Raw genomic sequence first — 17667 nt, 5'->3', positions numbered from 1 at the left:
TCGCATCGAAACCAAATCATCAACAATTTTGAGCAATTTGTGAATAGTTTTAGCGTTTTTTGTCTCATTGATAAATTGCTTGAAATACAGCAAACTGATGAAATTTTAAGACTTAATTTTGGCATCCATAAGTTCACATTTCAACGTTGCATTTGCAACACGAAGATGGTCTCTATATTGTTTACAAATGTGTTAGAAACTGAGTCACATTGATCCATCAAGAAAACAATATGCCCTTTTTCTCCATTTAAGATTTTATCCAAAATCACAAGCTGATCTGACATTATACTGATGGTTCACTGGTTGTCATCCATCCAGGCTCTTTAATTTGAATACCAATCAATTGTTAAATGCTTTAACTCCAGACCTTGAAAGCACGTAAGGCTGGTTGTTTTCTGAATGACAACAGATTTTAATTTCGTGCCATTCACGGTGCTCGGAAAAAAATTGTGAAATGCGTTCAGAAAATTTCTCACCAGAGCAGCTTTCTGCTTGTTAAGACAGAGTTTTATCCCGCGAAACTCTATTAAACAAGTGGGTTTTATCAACTTTATAAATGTAACAAACTTTCCAAAGTTTAATTAGTGTGTTCTCAAAATTTAATTTTTTATTCCTGAAATCAGTTGTCTGCAAAATAGGAAAGATCCATGTAAATGGCTTCCAAAATGGTGTCCGTGTCCATATTTGAGGGTGTCCGTACAAGAGGTTTCTAATACATTAGATTTAATTCCTTACAGCTAGGAAATTAAAAACTGTCCGCATAAGAGGGGTGTCTGTTAGGAGGGGTTTTACTGTACTTCTCTTATTAGAATGTCCATTGGTTCCCACCAAACAATTTTCCAAATGGAAGTTCTGTACTTCAGGTGTTAAATGATAGATTTGAAAAAATTTGATTTTTGAGAACTGACCATTGTAGGGCATCTTGGCAATTGTTCAGAAACAGAAACAAAGGTTTATTTTTATGTAAGAAAATGTGTGCCTCACAAGTAAATGACTTTATAGTATGCTAACTTTGAATATTAATACTAAAATCAGTTTTAACATTGATTGTTTACATATTTTTGGAGCAACATTTTTTTGTTTATCGTTTTTAAAATTAGATCTACGATCCATAAAAGTTATTTGCGCAATTTATCATTTTTCAGTCATCATTTATTATTTGTGTAGTTCATTTCCTCTCGCTTACTAGAATAGTTAGTTTGTGGTTTCAATGAAATGATTATACACTTTCCAGATGAACTTTATTATCAAAAATTGAAAAAATAAAATCATACTATACATATTTAATTTAATGCAGTAGATATAAACAGTAACTACCTCAACAAATACTGAATAATTTTGGACTTTCCCATCACCATAAAAAAGTATACATACAATCAGTTAAGACACTCATACCAAACTTTCCTAACAAACATAGCAGTTAGGATGTAATTGAAATAGCAAGAAGTGATACCATTAACAAAATTAAGTAATTACTGTAGTTCCTATGTTTAATGAGATAATAATTATATAAAGGAAACAATTACAACCTGCAAATTATTTGAAGATGGGGAGGCATAATATTTAATTGGTGCTTGGTCCTGATGATAGTCCTTATGACTTTTGGAGCTATTCACAGTGCTGCCGAGTTCATTTTTTTCTTTATTAGATAGCTCTTTTTTTGAAGTTGAAACTTGGGATGCATTTACAGGTGCTACAATACAAAAAAAAAAAAAAAGAAAGATTAAAAAAAAAGATTAAAATAACACAACATATAATAAAAAGAAATAAATTAATTAATAACTTGTCTTGAAAACAAAATTAATTAAATCGGCTTTTGTCAATGAATGCTATGAGCTGAATTCGATTGAAATCTTAGCTGTACATAGGTGAGTTTTTCTCCTTCATATAATAAAATAAATTTAACTCTAAAAAAACTCCTAAATTTAGGTTTAAGATTTGTAAATGATAATTATGAATAGAACTGTTATTAGAGATAAATCCACATCAGCATATAACTCACTGAAATTAAAAATAACCAAGTCAATGTATATAAATAAATAAGATCAATTTATAATGCTGCAAGATGTTCAACAGCAATTGAATGTGGTTGCGCATTACTATATTTAATGCAAAGAAATATGAAGTACAAGATGTAATGAGAAGCAAGAAAAACATTGAAAAAAAAAAAAAAAACATTCATTCATTTCTGTTCATAACAATCAATGTTTTTCAGTTATATTTTTCTTTAAAAAAAACATTTAACCTTCTTATGCATGCATTTGTTGCATCAGTGATTAAACAGAAGATTCAGCATTATTACTTTTGAAAGAGGAACAAATAAAAGCAAGTGAGTATTTTTTGTGCAGAAAATTTGGTATTTTGTATCGACTAGTAAATTGTAAACATTTGCCAGTTTTCCTAGTGATTGTTAAAACTTTGTTGGCACCTGTATGCGGCACATTTCATGCATTTAAGGTATTACAAAAATATTACTTGCCATAGGAATCTACTGACATTCCAATTATGAAATTTGATGCCCAAGTACATGACCAATACCAATAAAAGTTTTTTTTTTATTTAAGGTTATTGAATTAAGTATTAATTATTTTCTGTTTAAAACAAAAATAAGAATGAATATAAGAAAGAAAAGAATTACTTTGCTGTTTAGCAGAATTGTGCGGAGTTTCAAATTTCTCTTTAGAGAGTTGTGTAGTAAGAAGATTTTTTACATTATCCTTTCCCTCAAGAACTTCTTTCGTTACATTCACCGGACTGCGACGTTGTAGAAAATGAGTACCATTAGCCTAGGAAAATTTAAAAATAATAAATTATAGCTTAACACGTAGACCAAACTTGCAATCATACACATGTGCTATCTCAACCACATAAGTTATTATTATGCAATGCCCAGAAAAAGCTTAACAAAGAAATGTAAATTTCCAATAACAATAATAAAGTGAGAAAAAAACAATATAGTGTACAATAGTAATGTAAATGACAAACAAAGCTTTTTGATTTTCTGCTCTTGCTGAAAAATCTAAGACAAAATCTGATCCAGTTTCCAATGCGTAGTCATTACTTGTGTCTGGCCAGAGGAATTTTGGGTCTGTTGACAGACCCTTCACAAAAATCGAATCAACTAAAACAGACATTTCACAATTTACTTATTGAAATAGCAAATCTGAAATAAAATAATGCATATTTCTGTTCATAACCCAATAATTTTCGAACCTCTTTTAAAGTTAAATTAGGGGGATCATCTTACATACGGATCTGATCTGCTAAATCTGCGGAAAAATCTAAGCACTTTTGTGATGCCTGTGCAAGCGATAAATCACTAAATACTGCCAAATATAGTGCTTCTTACTTAGTTTGTTCCGTTAAAAATAAATTCTTAAAGAAAGTCAGTTCTTTTGTTTTTATAATTTTGTTTATTTTATCCCGATCTGGATTGTAGTAGTGTTATTGCTACAGATTTCACTGAAAATGCAATCACTGACACTTTAAAATTGCTGCATAAGACTTTACACTCCCCCCCCCCCCCATAATTTAAACAAAAAAAATTTAAAATAAGACAAGCACTAGTAAAAGATTTTAATTTTGAGCTGCAATTGGCCAGCTAGAAAAAATGTCATTTAGTATCTTCCCTTAAAACTTTTATAGTGACTGAATTGGAAAATATGACAAACTATTTACCAGCAAGGCAATTTTTTTTTTTTTCATATGGTAAGATCTTTTATGTATTTTTTAACATTAGTTTGGGAGAAAATTACATGGGTTTTCAACTTTAATGCTAAATTAACTTCTGTCTATTGCAAAATGCAAATAGTCAAAAAATAATGTTTTAAATATTCCTTATCGAGTGCATTGAGAAAATGTAAAGTTAGTAGTAGGTTTAAGGGGGTATATAATTGTAACATAGGATTCAATTTCACCATTTCATTAATTAAATTAGGCTTAGTGCAGGGATGATTGTATTCTGATTACCCATCAGAAGTCCAATATTTTTTCATGTGTTAATACCGAAAGGCAAGTATTTTCGTTATGCTTTCATACTCTCACATGAGAAATTTTTTTCCTTACTCCAAATCTTTGGCCATTATATTGATGAATATTAGCCCCGTTCATATGGACCTTATCTATCCTGGGAAAAGCCTATTTTTAACCACATTCCAGATATTTCCCAGGTAAATCTAGCTCATTCTACTTCCTGCTTTTGACTGGAGTAAACTCGTTGTTTTTTTTTTTAATTTCAGAATACATTACGTGAAACAAGCTTCGGTGTTCACTTGCTGGGTATAGCTGCAAAGGATGTTGGGTAAAACAACTTTCTCGGGCACAACCATACAACCTCTTTTCACATGTGAACAGCGAATTTGCCAACCGGTTTTTTTTTTCCGAGAAGGAGTGGAGAATTGCAAGGTACAAAACTCTCATGTGAACATGGCTGTTGATGATATTCAATGTGTAGACCTGTTAAAATGTCGTTCTAAAATTATTTTACTTTATAATTTCTTTAAAAATAAAAGAAATTCTTTTGTGAGCAGCTGGAGTAGCAGATAAGTTTTCACACAAACTACATTACTTAAAAGATGACTGCCTTATAACAATGATCAGACTGAAATTGGAGTTCAACCTGGGTTTCTAAAACCTAAACAAGCCAAAATCTTTTATTAGCAACTGTTTTCTTTAAATTAATTTTGTTCCTTTTGTTTCAAAAAGAAAAAAAAGAAGGAATAAATGGATAAATAATCAACAAAATAAAAGTTAAAACATTAGAAATTCAAAATATTTTAAAACATTCATCCTTTAATTGTTTTCATCCCTCCTTCCTTTAAGATAGAGATTCCCCAACTGAAATTTTGCGAAGTGTCAGAGTTCAATAAAAAAATTAAAATGCTGGTAGATCCATTACTTCACATTAAGAACCTTGGAAAAGGACTTATTTCAATAAGTAAATGAGTGGGAACCATATTTATTTTCTGGTTTTAATCACAAAATCATACAAATAAGGAAACACAATTATCTAAAAATTTCTACCAACATATACAGTAGTTAATCAATATAACAAATACTTTGGGACCTGAGGTTTTGTGCAATATAGGTTTTTGGCATTATATAGATCATTTCACAAATTTATAAAATGATATTTAGAATACATTAATGTATTTGCACATGAAAATAAGTTTTTACAACAAGGAGTATTAAAGCTCAGATGATGCAATTTAAATTATCCCTCATGAATATGTGTTACATAGTCGAAATAAATAGTGCTTTTGCTAGTTTCATGGCTTGCAAAAGCAACTGTTTATTAAAAAAACAATCTGATATATTTTTTATGTAATCGCAATTTTTCATTTAAAAACTTTAAATGATGGTGGAAAATTTAAAACTGTTTCAAAATTAAATTTACTAGAGCATGCTACTGCATTTGCAACGCAACAACATAATTTATTGTTTACTCCTAAAAAAAGGTGGGGTTTATGGAGTACTGTTTTGTATCGGCGGTTTACAGGTACAGTATACGGGTGATTTTCAAAACGATTGAGTTTGGTGTCCTGACCTTTTCCATTCAATTTAATATTGATAAAATTATTATTTGACATTGCATAAACATGTAGTGAGGCATTGTTTTACATTAAATTCATTGCCTTTAGTACTTTTTTCATGGTTGCAAATTAATGAGCCTTTTCTATTACTTTAGTTAGCTAGTATTGGAAATTTCTTTGTCCTGACTAGAAAGTTTGCATAAACTTTATCTTTTTTGTACATTTTCAAGCAGCTTTTTTATTTTTTGTGCTTTAAAGAAAGAAGTAATATTAATTAAAGAAGAAGTAATAAATAAAAAAAGAAGTAATATATAATTTAGAAGTATTTTTTTTTTAAATAATAGAAAGAAGTAAAGAAGTAAAGTTTTTTGTTAGTTAAACACAGTTGAAATTGATTTTACTGAACTGTTCATTAAACATTTTAGAATTTCAATGTAGTTTGTGTTCTTAAGTGCAACTCATGAGTGTTACCCCAGGGAATTAAATACTTTTTTATGTGTAAAATATTTCTTTATTGTAGTTAGCAACAGTGTTAGGGAAGCCATATTTGTTTCTTCTAAGAATGTGTTAAGTCTAAAAATGGATACATTTATTCCTTTTGTTGCTTGTTTGGAAAAAGAGTGCCAAAATATGAAATTTTTAATTTTCTGTTTTTTTTTTTTTTTTTTTTTTTTTTTTTTTTTTTTTTTTTTTGCTTAAAGGCCTTCAAAGGACATTATCTTCTTTGGAAAATAATGACAGATTTTTTGTTATAATATTAACCACTGGAGAGCACAGCAAGCTTACCTTTCTCAATGCAAATTGCCTGAAGAGTTCAACTTCAAACTCTTCTCCGGTAAAATTTCATTTCTTGTTATTGTGGCACTCTTCTTCCAAATGAGCGATATGTTATATAAAGAAATGTACAATTCAATCTGAAGAATATTTTGATCATCTCTCATGAGTGTTAACCCATTTATTTTGTAATATTTTTTTAAGTATAAAAACATACAGTTAGGCAGTAATGTATTTTTTGCTAAATAAACAAGAGACTTAATTAAACTTTCAAAAACACCGATCAAGTTTATTCCAGCGAAGAACTTGTCGATAAATCTTATGAGTGTTACTTTGAACAGGTAACATTCACGAGAAGGGAGTAACACTCATGATAAAAGAAATACAAATAATGAATAGATCCATATATACAGTCGGACCTCTATATATTGAAGTAACAAATTGCTGGGAAAAAATTCGATATATAGAAATTTCGATATATAGAAACGATCTTATTTTATCATACAAATCTCCTAAAATACTAAAATTAAAGCTTATTTTCGAGTATGAAACCCAATTTCTAATTTATACGAGCATCGGATGAAATGAAAGTTGATAATTAAAAAATAAACAGAAATTATATTTTTGCGCCGTCATACATCTTCGGCAATTAATTTGATCCGCAACATTAGGGGTGTTTCATTTTGACAATGTAATCAAGAGAAAAGTAAAAAATCAATCAACTTAAGTTGAATGATTTTTACTGAAGCTAAAAGACTAGGAATGACAATCAACAGACAAATGGGATATCTTGAAACTGATTTTACAGTGTTACTGGTCGCAACTTAGATTTGAAATAAACTTAAGAGAATTTAAGAACTCCAGAACGGAACAACAATCTATCTAGGGGTGTGACCCTTCAACCACAGATTTCTTCTAAGTTTCGTCGCAACCTTTAGTGAACATATATTCTCCCCTAACCTTGATTTTTCATGAGACAAACAGTCTGAAGTGGGAAAAAATTTACGAATGTATCGAAAATTTTTTCGATATATAGAGATTTTTTTGATATATAGAAACAATTTTTCTATGTAATGAACATAGAAATTTGCTAGGATTTCGATATATATAGAAAGTTTTGATATGTGGAAGTTCGATATATAGAGGTTCGACTGTAGTTATATTGTATTACTTTTAGCTCATAACTTTATCAAAGATATATATTTTTTATATATAATTCATTTATTAAAAATTGAAGAGTGACTGACACAAAGCTAATGTTTGCAAAAATGAAATTAGTGTGCTTTGTTTAGGTAAAAAAAACTCTAATTCTTAAGACATGGTATTCAAATAACTACATATTTTAGAGGAATTACATCCAAAACTGTACAATAAATTGTTTCGTATGTCCATCTCTCACAAGTGTTACCTTAGATCAGTAATACTAGTGGAGGAAGCAGAAATAAAACTCTAAATTTTGCCAAATAGAACTATAACTTTTGCCAAATGGGTTCAAATTTCACTGAATAATGATTATTTTGCCGAATAGAACTCCTAATTTTGCAAAATGATAAGTTTGCCAAACACAACTCCAAATTCTGCCGAATGATAATTTTGCCGAAAATAGAACTTCAAGTTTAGCAGCATGATGATATTTTTGTCCAGTAGAACTCCAAATTTGGCCAAGCGGCTACATATTTGGTCAAATGATGTAATTTTGCCCAATAGAACTAAAAATTTAGCCGAATGATAATTTTGCCGAATAGAACTCCAAGTTTTGCCGAATGTTGATACTAGAAATCCTAATTCTACAATTGATGATTTTGCCGAATAGAATTAAAAATTTTGCCAACTGATATTTTTGGCCAATAGAATTCTAAATTTTGCCAAATAATTTTGCCGAAAACCCGCCCAAATTTTGCAGAATGATGATAATTTTGTTGAATAGAAGTCTAAGTTTTGCCAAATGGCAACAAATTTGGACAAATGATGGTAATTTTGCCGAATGGGACTAAAACTTTAGCTGAATGATTATTTTTCCAAATGCAACTTCAAATTTTGCCGAATAGTAATCCAAAATTTGAATGAACACCAAATTTTGTCAAATATTAATATTTTTTGGGGGTTTTGTTACGGTCAATTTGAAATTTCTCCCCAGGTCACATCGTACTGTTGCCGTATCGGGATGATAGGGTTGCACTCTCTCCATCTATTCCTTCTCAATGAGTATTACCGTCTCTCATGAGTGTTACTATAGCTAAAGTTCTGCATTTGTATTAATGATCTTTCTCTTTAATCTTTAAAAATTGGTTTCAATATTGAAATTTTTTAGCTATTCATGAATGAAAACATTTAATGTTTAATTCAATATGTTTTTATCGTAAAATTTGCCCTTTATTTAAGAAACAAAGTAACACTCATGAGAAAAACAGTTACACAAATCCTTATAATTTCTTAAATAAATTAAATATTTATACCATTTTGACTTATTACCGAGTATTTAGGATAGTTTAATCAAGATCTGTTAGAGAGAAAAGAAATTACAGAATGTTTTATAGAGGTAACAATTATGAGAAAAGCAGTGACTTGCCAAGAAGTTTTTGGAATTTTTAAAATGTAAGCAAATTAACTCACAATCACCTGGTGAAAAAAGCTATAAATTGTTAGTAATTTATCCATAGGAAAGTCTTAACGTTTATAACAACGAAAATTTTCACATTGTGCTGAACCTAATGTGTCAATGCATTTGAAAATCATTCATACATATCGATACATTTATCATAAAAAAAAATTGACAGGGGTGCCCTGAGAAAATTCCAATTCTTTTAGGATGTCGAAAAAACTCGAAACTTGTCGTCTTGAAAACTCTTGTAAACTCCTGTTTTAAGCATATCAAACAAAAATGTTCGTACATTACGTTAAGTTTGAAAATATTAAATTCTGTTATTAGTTTTTGCACTGGAATTTGCACCTATAAATGATGCCACTAATTAATGAACTGGGTGGTGTTAAGATTTTTCACTGTAGATAGGTATTCATTTATTCAAGCAGTTTTGTTTAAGCAAATAAAATGTAGCACTTTCAAAATACTTACATTAGAGCCATTCCCAATTTTAAAACGATCGGCACTCACTTCTGAGGAAAAGGCAGAGGCACTCTGGCATTCAAATGGAACTTGATACTTAAAAAAAATTAATTAATGAAGACATACATAAAAAAAATCAAAATTAAAATCAGAATACAATGGAATGTAGAATGTAAAACTTACTTTCTCTGTAACGGTGATGAAGGAAGCATTCGTATACTGGAAAAAATATGAATACATTTTAGTACAAAAAAAAAAAAAAAAACAGTTAAGTCTTAAAATAATGAAAACAATTAACAGAAGCTATCAAAAAATTTTAATGTTCACACACAAAATTCATATCATATTGCTTAGATTTGTGATTTTAATTTTTATAAGTAACATCTGTTCTTAACAATTACAATAAAGACCGTGAAATTTCTGTTCCTTTTTGCCACGTGAGCTACATAGCGATCTTCTGAAAGTGTGGTGCTCCTACCACAACCCCTGGAATGCTTTTGCAAAGCATTTCCACCTCCAGCGGCCTTCTTTAATCGGGAGATGCCACTTTTTGATACACCCATTGCAGCAGCCATAGTGGTGACATTTTGACCTGCTTCCAGTCGTCCAACCGCTCGTCCACGATCGTAGATACTCAAATAATGTCTTGCTGACATTTTACTCTTAAGTATTTCAAGAACCAAACAGAATTTCAGAGAAAAACCTTTTTTAACATCCAGCACTATTTTTGTTAAAAACCAAACAGCATGAATTTTCGTACGAATCTTGAGTGTGTATGCACTGTCTTTTATACAGATAACGAGTCTTGGTCTACCACGCCATCTGAACTTGAATTTATTTTCATTGGCCAGGTGGTTGAGGTACAAATTTGCATAAATCACTTGTTCTTTAGCAATTGTCAAGCAGTGTACAATAATTTTATAGATTTTCACTGAAGTAACACTTATGCTTATAAAAACATAAGCATTTCTTTTTAAAACATCTTTTGTTTGCATGTTTTAGGATCATAATATGCAGAGTTTACTGTCGAACATTACTGAACTTTAAGAAAATGACTGCATACAAGAGAGATATACTAAAATTTGATATTGAAATGTGAAAAATTTTATAAGATATGAACATTGAAAGCAAGAAATGTTTCACTGTGCATAAATGAAACATAGAAATTTATAACATTCATAATTCTTCAGGCAGGAGTATGGGCAAAGTTTAAAAATACAAAAAAAAAAAAAAAAAGTTGACTATCTTAAAAATTTAGAAAGGTATCACTGATTTAATGAACTGTATTTTCTCATTCTCAGATGCATCAAAAATTGGTAGGAATTGTTCGCAAATTGGCACGTGCTTGCAACTGTTCAATATGATTAATGTTAAAAACAGAATGTTTGTGAACAATCCTTTACATACCTTTTTTTCCAAGTTGGCCTATCAAATTATGAAGGATATAAATTGCTATCTTTTGAACACATGCAACAAAAAAATACTGCATTTTGTTGCGTTTATTGTGGCAGAATCATAAAAATGCATGCATGGCATATTTAGCAATGCATTTAGAGATAATACGGATAATTTCTGAACTCATGCAGAGATAATGGCAAAAAAAATCAATAAATGTGTGTGTGTGTGAAAATGGCTCACATAAAAATCAACTTAATTAAAAAGTAGCAGGTATAACTTAATATACTTCTCATTATTATTTTAACGAAGCATACTTAACTAAAAGTAATCAAAATATTTCGTTAAAATTTAAATATCCGAGAATGCACAATAATTCATGGATATCATATATAAAGTTGAGCTAAATTTTTATTAAAATTTGCAGTACAGTCAACTCTTGGTAACTCAAAGTCGCAAGGGATCGGCTAAAAGCTTCGAGTTATCGGAAGTTCCTCTACCAGCCTTTCCAAGAATAATGCCTTTTTTTTTAACTCAGAAATTGTGTTTGGTAGACAGACTATAAGAATTATAGTTTAGAATAAAAGAGTTATTAGTACAGTACAAAAACATTATCAAAGAATAAATTTTATTAACATACTTACATGAAAAGAGGAAGTTATCTTTGTCTGCTTACATTTTTTTTCTTTATTGAACTTAAGTCATTCAGTTTGTTAATAAATGGACTTTTGGTTTCAAGCTGAGGTATTCAATTTCGTTTTCTAAGTAAACACTGCACAGCCAAATCTCTATTCTGAAGTATAGACTGGAAATGGCCAAGCAGGGTTGCCATATTTAGTAAAAAACCCATAATGTTAAGAAAATAGCCCGAGATAATACTAAGTCGCCCACTTTCTCTTGATCATGTTACTTTCAAACATTATTTTGTCATTAAAATTACAATTTTTTAATGTCGTCCAGAAAAAAAGGCTATTTTTTTAAATTTTGACAAAAATTAAAGTTGCCCAAAAATAGCCAGCTGCTACTCAATAAAGTTTTAGATCGCTAGACACAGTAAAATGTAGATTAATTGGTTACTTTTCATGAAAGCTGGCAATACTATACTGATTCCTCATCAACTTCTGAAGAAAAAGAATATGGTGTTAATGCTCGTCTTGTAGATGTGCAAAAAACTTATAAAGCAAACACTGTGTAAAAGGGAAAAAAAAATTTTTTTTTTGGCGGGATTTTTCTGCATGAAGTGAAAACAAAACTTTTATAACAGCTTTGACTTAAAAGTTGTTACCTTCGAGATATAAAGACAACTTAGCATTGAAAAACACTAATAACTTTGGGACCCAATGAAAACTTTGAGATAAGGGAATATTTGAGTTATAAGACTTCGAGTTATTGAGAGTTCACTGAACTTCAAAAATGTAGTTGTAGTAAGCTGCAAAACAAAAAAGGCTTCCAGATGTATAAGCTGTCAAAAACAGCGGCATAAGCAGCTGCATTCCGAGAGGCAAGTTTTTCCAGCAACAAAGAAATAAAGGGGCCAATCCAAGATTTTTATCTTACTGACAATTTTGTAAAATTTATCAGCATTTTATTTTTGTGATTTTTTTAAAACCAATATTCTAGTACTTACAAAAAAAAAAAAAAAAACAGTGCAAGTTAATTTTTGTTGGAAGCACAAATGCATCTAAGGTTTGTTTTTAGTTATGTTCATGAGTTTTTTTACATTTGTTATACAAGTCGGATTTAAGTATAAAACAAACTCAGCAAAAAGGAATGAAAGAATATTTTACAGTAGAACAGCAGAGAACTTCACTATTAAATTTCAAACAGAACTATGTTTCCGTTTCTAACTGGGGGGGGGGGGGCGCTTAAAAAATGCAAAAGGAACACAAAATACCCTTGCATTTAACTCTGTAGGCTTTGTACAGTGCACAATTTAGAAAATAATCAGAAAAATGACTAATCAGAGACAGACGCTTAAAGATTGCTACAAAATTACTTGCAATGCACCAAAATTAGCTAAGCTTATTCTACCTGTGTAAACAAAAAACGGGCGAAAATGGGTTCAAAGGCTACGGAAATGTTATAAGATGTCTATTAATCTGTTCAACATTCTATTTCATTAACCAATTTTAGTTTTGGTGAGGGTATCATTTTTACTACATTATTTTTGTTAATGTTATACTAGCTCTATTTTTGGGAAAGTGAATGTTATAAATGGGAGTAAAATCGATCTTTATTGAACCTCAAAATCGGAAACTAGAACAATAAATTATTAAATATTTCGTAAATTGGTTTGAAAAAAATGTTTCAATTTCTTGTTTTCTTTTTCATTCCATAAAGAATTTGCACAGGTCTACTCAACAGGCTTCGCGGGCCCACCTTTGGTCCACGAGCCATACGATGTGCATCCCGGATTATAATATGAAGTGTTGTTAAATTTTGCCTGGTTGCAATGACTTAAATATTAAAAGCATTGAATGTATAACATTTGAATGCAATAATACTTGTAAATATAATGTTTGGCCTGGAGTAGCAGTGATTTTGGAATTTGAGAGAGATTAAAAATTTAATCCCTTTTCTAGATTTAATAATGACATCTTGCTTTTGTGCAAAATGAAACTACTAAATTTTTGATTAAATAAACTCTATTTATAGACTTGGTACTCCCTGAATTTTGGTGCTTTGGGCCTGCGCCCCATGTGTTCATACTTCAATACGACCCTGGGTATCCTAGGTTGTTTTAAAGCAACTATTAAGTTTTAAAAAATTTAACTATATGTTTAAAATTCTAACAACTATTTCAGCTCATTAAAAACACAAGGATACAAGTATTTTCTATTTTTATACAGTACAATGGGTTTAAAATATGATTCATAAAAACTAATGTGAGAGCATTTGCCTTTAATTAATAAAATTGTTAATGTTATTTATTTTCTAAGATTTATACCATGAGAAATTAATCCTTTATTTTTTTTATGTAATATTGTAATGCAACTATGTTTAATTGCATATTCATTTTGTTAACTTTGATTGCTTTTTCTTTTAAAAGTTACCAAAAACTAGTTGTACCAAAGTGCAATTACCACTTTCTTATAAATTTCATTTTAGTTATATATATGATTAATACTAAACTAGTTCATTATTAATAATTATCACAATATAATTACAAACGATTTGTACATATCAAGCACATGGAAAATGGATTTATTTTCATTTTGTCCATTTTGTTAAATATCATTCATTTCCTTTTTTGTGACAGACTTTTAACAAAAACGTGGACAAAATAACAACCCTGGTCAAGACAGGTACCAAAGCAGTTTAAAACAACTAATCTTATTTTTGTATTTATATTGCATTATCTCATCTTTGTAGGATTTTAATTAACAAACATAATAACTAAAAAAACAATTAATATTATTTTAAGGGTTTAATTTGAGGGTAAAAAATAATTGCATAGCTAAAATTTTGATACCAATTGGAAGAATAGATTTTTTTGCACAATAAAATGAAACTAAGTTAATTAGAATTGGAGTAATAACTTAATGTGAATAAATATTAACTCCCATTTTTTTATTTCTTTATGCTTCTTAGTTGCAAGCTCTTTTTTGCATAAAAATGAAAAAAGAAAAAAAAAGTGCTACTTTAAAGCATATAATGATTTCAATTTCAACTGCTGCCATTTTGCCTACACGATAAACAAATAAAATTCCAAGAATTGTTTAAGTACACATTTCTGAGCCTATACCTGTACTATAGTTAATAATTTTTTCTTTTGATTTTTCTTTCCTTATTCAAAACTGGAAAAAAGAAATCTGCAGCAAACAAAAATGCTAAAGATGCTATTTTATTTCAAAATTTTAATAGAGATTTTTAATATTTTTCAATATTTTTTATGTAGTTGGAGTTTTTTGGAGGTCTTAAAAATGATCAGGATTTTAAGAGACTAATGTCTTTATTTCAAAAGTGACTTTTCAGGAACATTGTTCTTATTGGGGGGAATTTTATTTGGACTGTTGTCTCTATTCTGATGTGGTTTTTGAAAGATCTGTTGTCATTGTTAAAGAAGTTTTCTTTACTCTGCAAACAGGTTTTTTAGAACTAGTTGATAAATTCTGAAAGGGATTTTAAAAAGGACCACTGAAGTTATTTGATAATTGTTATGCTCTTATTACAAGGATTTCTTCGGGAACTGAAGTTTCAAACCTTATTTGAAATGCGTTATTAGGGACTAAATATTGGTTTTGTGAATGGACTTTCACCCCTTTTGCATCACTGAAAGGGAAAGTTCCCGCACCATACCAAACATTGCTTTGTTAGTGTTTACTAATAATTAGTACATTTTCTTCAAAGCAACAGTAGGCTATCTTACTGTTATTCCTGGAATTAGATGTCTTACTGTTATTCCTGGAATTAGATGTCTTACTGTTGCTCTGAGGTGACAACATGAACATTGGAGAAATATAATGACACCTAAGCAATGTTGCTTCATTTAAAGCTAGGGAATCGACAGTTTTCTTACAATTAAAGTTAAAGTGAAAACCCACAATTAGAAAACACTGATAACAATCTGATCATCTGCACAGCACCAATCATCATCATCTCCATTTTATTTCATAGTTATAATTTATTGCCGTATCAACTGTTCAGTAGTGTCAAAGTGCTGCGTTTCAGTTATTATTGCATACTGTACATTCAGTACTGTACTTTGAGTCTCTCTCTCTGCCACTGATCATTAATTTTGTGATGTGTAACAGTCACAAATGTTGTTGAATAAGGCATGTGTTTTTTTAATACAGTAAAAATCCAGTTTTTTATGTAAGAAATGCTGACATATACTTAAGAAATAATTTTTGAGGGGTTTTAACAAGTGTCTAAATAATTTTGCATGTTTACCAAAACGTCATTCACATACCTTTTCTCACATCGCAAAATTTTGACTTACGCCAGGGGTCTTGGAACACATCCCTCACGTAAGTTGCAACTCCACTGCATAGCTGCAGAGCTCAAATATCTATTCTGTACAAGATATTGTCATCACAAAAATAGCTTTTAAAATCCTCCACATCAAAAAAAGCCTCCTTTCAATGCTCTGTAGATCAAATTTGTCACCATCAATTTTCTTTTTGTTAGCACCATTAGAAAGAACGTTTTTCCTATTAGAATATGTTTTCTTTTTTGAGTGCTCTTTCAGATTTCAACTTAAAAGTGGGACTGAAATACTGTCTGTCTTAATAAATTGCCATGTTGTTTAGGATGAGCTTGCTGAAAATTTTACAATACTAAAATCCTGAAATTTTGGGACCTTAACGTACTTTTCATTTTTTAAACATTCTAGTGCTTTTGTTAGTTTCATCTCATTACCTTTTGTGTCGTGCACATGCAAATTCTTAAGAAAAATCTTCGGTGAATTTTTTTTCGATAATTTAGATGCTCTTTTTTTTTTCTTGCCTGAAAGGACATCACCATAAACAAAACATATTCTGATACGAAAAAAATCTGTTCATTCCAATGGTGCTAACAGAAAGAAAATTAATGGTGGCAAGTTGAGCACAGTGCATTGAAAACCGGTTATTTTTGATTTGGATGATTTTGATAGTCAATTTGAATGACAAAATCTTTTTGAGAATTAATATTTAAGCAATGCAACCGTAACCCATTAAAAACAGATATTGTAAAAGTTCTTATTTGAGGTTGTTGCAATTGCCGAAATTCAAGCATCAGGAAATATTACATTTCTCAACTTTTGCTTCTGTTCTTAAAAAATTAGTGAAATTTTTAGTATTTTGTCAATAGAATTATAAAGTAAGAGCTTTTGAATGAGTTTTATTCAGAATCTATGCAAACCTAAAATGTAAATTTCAAAAGCATATATTAGTTTTAATGGCATGTGTACACTTCTGTAAAGTTTTATCAAAATCAGGGGCAGTCGCGCGGGGACAATTTGAAAAATTAAGTTAGTTGACGTTTAATGACTCAGGAATTGAAAAACATTGAGACAGATACAGATAGAAACATGCATTGACAGACAGATAGCTGTAGAAATAGATTTGATCGATATTAAATTGATTGATTCACTGAGATATAAAATTTCAGGTTAAAATAATTTTTATACAGCCGCCAAATTGATGGAAGCAGCCACTGATGGTGGCACTCTTGGCCTAAAAAGGTGAGTAGCATAAAAAGCAAATCACATTTTAGAAGTTGATAACTTTAAATAACTTACTTCTAGGTTTATTCTGTTTGAACAATCAACAACAACTGCTTTGGAACCAAAAAATCGAATTTTAGGAAAATAATTTGTAGTCATTGGACACGTAAAATACTGCAACAATATCTTTTGATTCTGAAATTCAAAAAATTCAAATCACACCAAGCAAAACGAATACAGTATACACTCTATTAGAATATGTGTGTGAATATGTATCAAACTAACTGCAAAAACTATGCAAATATAATCATGATTATTTTTCGGTTAAAAATAATAAACCTGAAAGGGAATTTCTACTTTTTTAACAATAAAAATTTGCTGCAATTCTTTGCAGTTAAAAAACGTTTGAGGTATTTGCTGAGATTTTAAATACATAACCCAATTCAATTATACAACCCAAATTCAAAATAATAAGAATATTTTTAATGTTTTACGAAAATGTTTGATACAACAAAATAAAAGTATTAGGGATTCATATGATCTCGTAACTCTTCTTAGGCTTTATAGCGTTTTATACATATTGCTCACTTGGAAAAAGAGTGCCACGATACGAAAAAATGAAATTTTACAGGAGAAGAGTTTGAAGTTGAACTCTTCAGGCAATTTGCATTGAGAAAGATAAGTTTGCTGTGCTCTCCAGTGGTTAATATTAGAACAAAAAATCTGCCATCATTTTTCAAAGAAGATAACATCCT

The 17667-nt window shown here is 29.9% G+C and overlaps 1 protein-coding gene across 1 annotated transcript in view; it reads right to left on the bottom strand.

The window, feature by feature from the left end:
- Window positions 1-17667, bottom strand: part of LOC129218482 (transmembrane protein 87A-like) — a 102288-nt gene that overhangs the window by 41647 nt on the left and 42974 nt on the right. Inside the window, exons 4-8 of the mRNA XM_054852766.1 lie at window positions 16988-17107; window positions 9553-9588; window positions 9379-9465; window positions 2639-2786; window positions 1530-1693 (exon numbers count right to left, since the gene is read on the bottom strand). Of these exons, the coding sequence (XP_054708741.1) occupies window positions 1530-1693; window positions 2639-2786; window positions 9379-9465; window positions 9553-9588; window positions 16988-17107 (555 nt within the window). The remainder of the gene's footprint in view (window positions 1-1529; window positions 1694-2638; window positions 2787-9378; window positions 9466-9552; window positions 9589-16987; window positions 17108-17667) is intronic.

Source organism: Uloborus diversus, chromosome 3 (genome assembly GCF_026930045.1).
Source record: "Uloborus diversus isolate 005 chromosome 3, Udiv.v.3.1, whole genome shotgun sequence".
In the NCBI taxonomy this organism is placed as follows: domain Eukaryota; kingdom Metazoa; phylum Arthropoda; class Arachnida; order Araneae; family Uloboridae; genus Uloborus; species Uloborus diversus.
The sequence above is the reverse complement of the archived record's forward strand: the minus strand, read 5'-3'. Positions and strand labels throughout refer to the sequence as shown.